Source organism: Gouania willdenowi, chromosome 22 (genome assembly GCF_900634775.1).
Source record: "Gouania willdenowi chromosome 22, fGouWil2.1, whole genome shotgun sequence".
NCBI lineage: Eukaryota > Metazoa > Chordata > Actinopteri > Blenniiformes > Gobiesocidae > Gouania > Gouania willdenowi.
In genome coordinates, this window is record NC_041065.1 from 27557968 (window position 1) to 27566068 (window position 8101).

General features: G+C 39.2%; 1 protein-coding gene across 3 annotated transcripts in view; it reads left to right on the plus strand.

Moving 5' to 3' along the window:
• Positions 1-8054, plus strand: part of rtn1a (reticulon 1a) — a 34416-nt gene extending 26362 nt beyond the window's left edge. Inside the window, exons 1-7 of one of the 3 annotated variants that reach the window (XM_028439045.1) lie at positions 33-178; positions 1979-2186; positions 4452-4590; positions 4675-4744; positions 5451-5497; positions 5580-5638; positions 7151-8054. In XM_028439045.1, coding sequence (XP_028294846.1) covers positions 166-178; positions 1979-2186; positions 4452-4590; positions 4675-4744; positions 5451-5497; positions 5580-5638; positions 7151-7193 — 579 coding nt within the window. In that variant the 5' untranslated portion in view covers positions 33-165 and the 3' untranslated portion in view covers positions 7194-8054. Of the gene's footprint in view, positions 1-32; positions 179-1978; positions 2187-4451; positions 4591-4674; positions 4745-5450; positions 5498-5579; positions 5639-7150 lie in introns of those variants that run through there. The other 2 variants (XM_028439043.1, XM_028439044.1) reach the window with 2 other exon arrangements.
• Positions 8055-8101: the final 47 nt, after the last annotated feature.

Below are 8101 nucleotides of genomic sequence, written 5' to 3' on the forward strand. Positions count from 1 at the left end.
TTGAGGCTGATGCTGATTTGCTGGATGAGACCAAATCTCCACCCCTCCTGTGCATAAGGGCGGTGGGAGGGTGTGTGTGTGTGTGAGGGGGGGTGCGACTCCCCACCCCTTCACTGCTCTCCTTTTGTCCGTGGATAAAGCAGCTGCTTCTTTCCCTGTTCAGCCATGGGAGCCGCAGGTCAGTACATGCTTCTACTGCCACTAAAGCTGTGTTCAGTCTGGGTGCAGTGGATCACAAAGAACGGACGATGACAACTGTCAACACCTGGGGAGATGTCTGTGTGTGTGTGTGTGTGTGTGTGTGTGTGTGAGAGAGAAACAGGAAAAGCCTCTCCATTCAAAGCTCTAACCAAATACATCATTGTGTGAGTGTTGCCAGGAACAAACGATGGTTTTCGTGATGTCTGATGTAAGCAGAGCATGTTCTGCTTCTTCTGCTGAGAATGAATGAGTGTTTGATGGATACTAAGGTGATGTGATTCACTGCTACAGCTGAAGGAACTGTCATCTTACACAGGGGGTGGTATTTGTCCACCGTAAGGACCACTTTGAGCATTTAAAAGTGCAGATTCAGGAGTTCACAGTGAATGTTTGTCCCCATTAAGGTGCAGTTTGCCTTTTTGGCATCCACAGATGCCTTTTAGTGGAGAGTAAAGATGGCCGTCATCACTATGCCTCTCACAGCTCCACGGCTAATTTTAGAGCAGGCAGGCGATCGGGCAGCTTAGAGAAAGACACCAAGGATAGCTCAGAGTCAGCAGCAGTTTTTCTTCTTCCAAACCTGATAACATCACTTCTCTTTTCGCCGTCTAACTGGACATGGCGTGTTTCCTGAGTCATGGTTGTACTGGTGAGAGCAGGAAATTCAGCAGAGGTTGGAGAATGGAAACAGACCGGTGTTTCCAGTTGAAACATCCACTGCAGCTGTAATGGTACACTGGGCAAATCCCCCAAGTTATCACTTCCTGATTTGACTTTGTGAGTGGCTTTGAATTACAGACTTCAACAAGCAAAGAGGCTCGTAGAAAATACTGTATCACAGAGTGATGATCTACGCTGCACCTGAAGCGTCGTCATCCTTCCTGATCGCTGACCGGGTCACGATGAACTATTATCTGCTGATAGCGTCTCAGTTCCTGCTGCTGCTTTCACAGAACTGCAGATCAATCATTAAATCAGCAGACGGTGCAGCTTTAGGGTCGCGTGCCCGTTTATACAGGACTGAGACCAAAGCAGCTGCTGCTGATAACGCGCACGCACACACACACACGCACACGAGGAGAGAAAGCTGCTTTCTCTATTCTAATGAAAAATTGGGTTGAAACCAGAAGTGAAAGTAACGTATTATAAGTACTCACATTACTGTAATTGAGTTGTTTTTACGGGTACTTGTATTTTTTTTTGTATATTTCTACATCAGTAATTTGACTTATGTACGTTTTATAAGACGAGTAATTTGTTGCATTTCTACACCCAACCGTTACTGAGTAAATTATATATATTTTAAAATGAACAACAGATGTTGTGAAACTATAAAAAAATGAAATAACCAGACAACAATCAAATGCATCACATCATAGCCGACCAATCAGATTAAACGTAACGCGCGGCGCCAAAACAGCATCGAATGAAGGTTACTTTCTCAGTTTTGTGTAGCTATAATTTTTTTTTTATTTTAAATGCAAATCATTAGTGTTTTTTTTTTCTTATTGTACATTTTGATCAACCTTTTATTTTATACAGGTGCCTTTGTGCAAAATAAAGAAAGTTCCAATTGTGTGAGATTTGGTCTCTGCCTTTTAAAAGTTATACATGAGATGTTTATTGTATGCAAGGGAGCCGTGGCAAGACTCTGGTTCAAACTCTGAGCGTGTGTAAACTACAGCAGTTTAATCCACTCTGAAAAGGCCACGCATGGCCAGAGTCCGAGACGTGACCCTAAACTGTCCTTGTTCTGTTCCTCCTTTGTTTCTCTCAGCGATTGACCTGCTGTACTGGAGGAATGTGAAGCAGTCGGGCGCCGTGTTCAGCAGCGTGCTGCTGCTGCTCTTCTCTCTGACCCAGTTCAGTGTGGTCAGCGTGGGAGCGTACTTGGCCCTGGCAGCTCTCTCTGCCAGCATCAGCTTCAGGATCTACAAGTCTGTGCTGCAGGCCGTGCAGAAGACTGATGAGGGCCACCCTTTCAAGTGAGAAAAAGCACCACAGACTTTTAAACTTAGGGTCATTCGTCCACTGTTTTTCTGTAGCCACCACTTCTTGTTCATGGTGCAACTTCCTGTAGAATAGATACATTGAAATTAGGGATGTACAGTAATGATTAATTGTAAGGCAGTTAAAAATCGATTCATAGGTATCACGGTTCACATCGATATTCTGAAAATTGAATCGCAGTACTTTTTTTTTAAACAGCAGAGGGCGCTTTATCCTTCTATTGTCCAGAAGTGTTGGCGGTGGACGGAATCTGCTAGTACTTTCTTTCTGGCCGCCTTCTACTTTTAAACATGTTCATAAATGATTCCTTACCCCTTTATCACCGAAAAAATATCTGTAATATTACGTGAATATCTGTAAAAAATACGTTTTTCTATTAGCTCTGTTTTTTTGGGGTTTTTTAAGTCCAGTTGTTGGCACAAAATATATTTTTAGTTGCACTTTTAAAAAGAAAAAGAACTATTATGCAGTTTTGCATTGTTTACTATAGAACCAGAATTTAAATTAATAGGTTTCTTCTTCATTTGTATTATTCCTTTATTTATTTATTTCATTCAAGATTTATTTTTAGTTAAATTGCATTGTTTTGAATAGTTTATTAAGGGATTCTTTTGACAATGAAAATTAAAAGTAAAACAGTATAATTTTTTTTTTTTTTTTTTTTTTTTTTTTTTTTCTCTTGTCTGCACATTCTGTCGAAGGTTAACACTACAAGAAGTGCAATCTTTTAACAGCAATGCATATTTTGTTATTGCAATTAAATAAATTTATTTATTTCATTGCATAATTGTGACCATCACCAGCCCTCCCTAGGGAAGGGTAAGAAATACTTTATTAAAGGGAGGATGTAAAAAAAGAGAGGGCAGTGTTACACCAAGGTGAGGGGTTGGAGAGGGGTGGGGAAGTTAACAGGGAAGAGGAATACAAGATAGGAAATGGAATGGGTGGGGAGTAGTCGATAGATTTCAAGTGATGCGATGTGAAATTGTGGTTGTGTATATTGTGCTTATTGTTGAGTTATCAAGCCAGTTTGGTGACCAGTGTGCGGCTTAGGAATAATGGTGGTGGCTGTGAGCAGAGGAAGAAGTGAGTGGAAATTCCATAGAACAGGTATTTGGGAACAACGTGTCTGTGGTTGAGCCCAGTATGAGTGTTATCCCACAGCCCAAGGCCAGTGCATCCATGACAAATGTATTTCCAAGAACCGCCACTGCAAAACCCACGAGCCGCCCCCGGGCCCCGGAAGCAGCCAGGCCAGCAGCAAGAGCGGGCAACCCGGGGGCCCCCGGCGACCACCACACGGCCAAGCAGCCCCCCGAACGCCCCCAAGATCCCAAACCGAGTATAATTTTTTATAGCTTTTTTCCCCCCAAAAAAATAAAGGAATATTTTTCCCATTTTGTAAAAAAATAAATCGTGAGTGATCGTGAACCCAGTATCGTGAATCGAATCGTATCAGGAGTTGAGTCAATCGTTACATCCCTAATTGAAATGTATCATTATTTAGTAAATACCTGCATATTCATATATTATACCATAATAATGTATAGGGAATATTTCTTCAAAATAAAAAACAAAATGCACTTGCTAGATTGGTTTTGACCAGGGGTTGACTGGCCATGTGTATACAGGTCACCGTTGACCCGAAATCAACTACAGCTTTGGGTTTTCATTACGAGCGAGTGGAGGTAGACATGGTAACAGGTGGCCAGAAATGGTCCAAAAGTGGCAAAACCATGGCGAGAAAAGAATGTAGAGAGACTAAAATGGGCCAAAAGCTGTCAAGGGGTAAAAAGGGGTTATTGGCCCAGAGCTATAGCTCTGAACCAATCTCGAGGCCGCGTTTTGTGTATCGGTATCGGCCAATACTATGCAACTGGGTATCTGTAGCGGGACAAAATGCGTGGATTGGAACAAGACTAGTTGCGATCCTGCTGATGTTTAAAGTCACTCAGGATTAAAACACATATAGCATCCATTAGTTAACACAATTAAATAAACGCTATTAAAGATGAGATAAAGACAAAAATACCTCCAACTAAGAGAAAAGCACTAAGTTCTGCCAGGTTTGGTCTGTGCAACAGGGATAACCTCAAACTAAACTGGCATAAATAAAGATGGAATTACTGTGGCACTTTAGGTCGCCACTTATGATCAAACTGGTCCGTATTTGGCCCCTGAACTAAAATGAGTTTGACACCCCGGAGATTTGAATGGATTTGATACTTTTCTGTCCTCAGAGCTTACCTGGAGATGGAAATCGCTCTCTCTCAGGACCAGATCAGTAAATATGCCGACAGAATCCTGCTGTACTCCAACACCTGTATGAAGGAGCTCCGCAGACTCTTCCTCGTACAGGATCTCATCGACTCTTTGAAGGTTTGTCACCAGGTTGTGCTTTGACTTTGTGCTTTGATGTGAGTTGAAACGTGTAAATGAACTGAAATCCTGTCTTTCCTTCAGTTTGCTGTTCTGATGTGGCTGCTGACGTACGTGGGCGCTCTGTTCAACGGCCTGACGCTTCTCATTCTGGGTGAGGTCATCCTGACTGAGTTCTGACTCAACACTTCACCTGGCATTCCTCCTGATTACACTCACTGTAGAGTTTCACCTTCTGTCAGTGATTTACAGAAAAACTGAGCTTTGGATGCACATTTATAACACTCGTAACTGGGGAAAAAATTAAGTAAGGAAATGTAAAAACACTGCAAATTAACAATGTACATCTCTAGTAGACTGTTCTATAGACCAGTGTTTCTCAAATGGGGGTACGCGGCAGCACTACCTGAAAGCATGACAAATATGGAGATGTTCAAATGTGTATTTTTGGTTAAAAAAATTATAATCATACCATCATAATAATGATGAATAATAGTGATTGTGATAAAAACATAAATTAAAAATACAAGGGTCAGTCTGGGTCCAACACCAGGCAGGAAATGACTAGAAATGATTAAAACCATAGAATTCTTTAATGATGTTTTTTCACAGTATTCTGAGCAAAATGTTGTAGGTTACTTAGATTCAGAAATAAAAAGGGGGAACCTGATCAAAAAAAAAAGTTTAAGAACTACTGCTATAGACGAAAGGTATCGGGGTTCATATAATGTTTAAATGAATAAAGCTACAACTTTAAGATATGTAAAAACAAGTAAAAGGACCTTAAAATTAATCTACAAGTGCAACATGTCCCTACTTTGAGTTTTGTTAACGTTTGTCCTCTCTCTGTCCCTCATTAGCGGTGGTCTCCATGTTCACCATGCCTTTGGTCTATGAGAAACACCAGGTAGGGTCTTTGAACATCACAAACACTTCAAATCAATCCTGACTTAGAAAAAAGACTCATAAATGTTTTCTCTTTTTTTCAGGCACAGATTGATCAGTACATGGGATTAATACGGACCCATGTCAACTCTGTGGTGGGGAAGTAAGTCATTATTTTATTAAATTGTGGTGGACGAGTGCCTTCTCATTGGTGTGTGAATGGGTGAATGAGCTGATATTGTAAAAGCACAGACAGACCTTGGCTATGGAAGGGTATACAAATCTTTAAGAAGAGAAGAAGTGTGATGTTTATGTTCAAAATAAATATGGCCCTTTTTCCATAACTGAAGTTGATTCGTTTTCAAATTTTTCCCATATGTTTTATGTGAAATACATCAAATGAGGAAATCCCAATAAAAGTACGCTACACATGTAAATTACATGGTTATAAACAGACTAATGTGAGATAAAATTAGGTTGATTGGAAGGTCTATGTTTATATTAGTATTCAGTAATTCAGAATGTTGACATGTTTGCTGTGAACTCTGGGCTCCACTATCTGACCTGTGTGTATGTAGATCTCAGAGACCTACTGGGTTCAGACCTGACTAACATCTCACTGATGGATTCTGGTCCAAACCCATTCAATTTAATTAAATACAAACCTGGTAAATAATGTTAGTTTTATGGTTTACACATACAGTATGTAGTTAACAATTATTAGAATATGTTAGAATAAGTTTTCCCACTACCATATTAAAAATAATATAAATCTAGAGTTATACTGATAGAAAAGACTCAGACGCCCCCATCAAAAATATTATCACCAATACTTTAATTGATTAGGAAGCATAAGATAACCAATAGATAGGAAAGAAATTTGATGATAGATATTTGTTTTAGTGTATTTCACAGCTGATTAAACTAACCCGTTATCATTAGAGATGCTAACAGAAAGCTAAAGCTAACACATGAGGAAGGTTACATTTTATGGGCTGATCTATTAAATGCTCTAATTGTGATGAATTGAGTTTGAACATTAGTAATTGAGAACATACGGCAGGATAGAGGTCAATTGTAATTGAAATCGGGTAATTAATAATAACAAATATGGTGTAATTATAATAGTAACTGTAATTAAAAACATCTGTTGCTGTGGTAATCATAACTTAATTGTTATTGAGTTCAGATAATTGGCTTTGTAATTGCAATTGACGTGAAAATTTTCGTAAAAAACAAGAATTTAATTCAACGCAAAACTGGGGAACCGTGTTACAGTTTTATGGCTTACACAATACATGTAATAAATCTTTTTTGAAAAAATTAATTGAAATTGAGGGATATACTGACGCCCACACCTAAAATATTAATACCAATATTTTCATATATAAGTTAGTCTAACAGAAAGCTAACACAAGAGGAAGGTTACGTTTTATGGGCTGAATTGTGATTCATTTAATTTGAACTTTAGTAATTGAGAATGTAATTGTAATTTACGTTCAGGGGAAAAATAATTGTAATTTTAGGTTCAATTGGAAAAAATGCTGGTCACAGTATTCATAATTAAGTTGTAATTAAACATGGATAGTTAAAGTTTCTTACATGTGTCGGAGGCTGTGAAAGCTGCTGGTTCAGGACGAGGTACTGACGAACGTTTTCCTCTCTCTCTCTCCAGGATCCAGGCTAAAATCCCTGGCGCAAAGAGGAAGGAAGAGTAGAGTCTCCAGAAGCAGCCGCGAGTCGCGTCCAGCTCAGTGTGAAGGCCTGCAGCTCATCTGTGGAGCGTCGTAATTCGTCATCGTCGGTGTTCTCTTAAAGCATCCACTGGAGAAGCCTTCACCTTGTCTATAGCAGTCCAAACACTAACACAAACACAGTCATATGTGCTACATAATCCTGTTTCTAGATAGACAACTACACAACTTCAAGACAAACACAAAAAAAAAAAAATGAAGAAAAAGAAACAGACTTCTCTTGTGTTGCTTATTATTATGAAGTGCATGAACTCCAGGCTTGGGTCAATATTTAATATCTTTTGTGCAGAATAATAATAATAATAAAGAAAAAAACAGTAACAAAAAACTCACGCTACGTTTTATGCTTTTATGCAGTGCTTACCACACAAACGTTATGGTTTGGCACAAAAAAAACCTGAATGCCCAGACTTGCGACTTGCTCTGCTGCCGATGTTAAATACTGCTTCATGTTTCTGAGTTCGCAGACGAGGATTCTCTCCGTACGTGTCGGTTTGTATGATAATGAGTTTCCTTTCAATGTTTCCAAGCACAAAATAATTTAACGATATGCGTCTTAGATGTGGTAACTGTAGGGTTTTTTTTTTTTGCTTTTGTCTAAGGAAACAATACACACGCGCTCATGTTTTAAAAGTACTACTGTTGTACAACTACTATGAAAACGAGAAGTATCTGGTGATATTTAGCTTGTTTGAAAATAACTGTCCAACTTTGTACTATGTTCAATTCTATACTCTGTAGTTCTTTAGACCCTGGACTCGATTTGCACTCACAGTATGTATTTAATTACCAGAATAAGACAAATAAATGTATCTTGATGTAAAACACTTCCTCAGCTACTTGACTGATGAGTTCACTGTTACGGTGTGAGG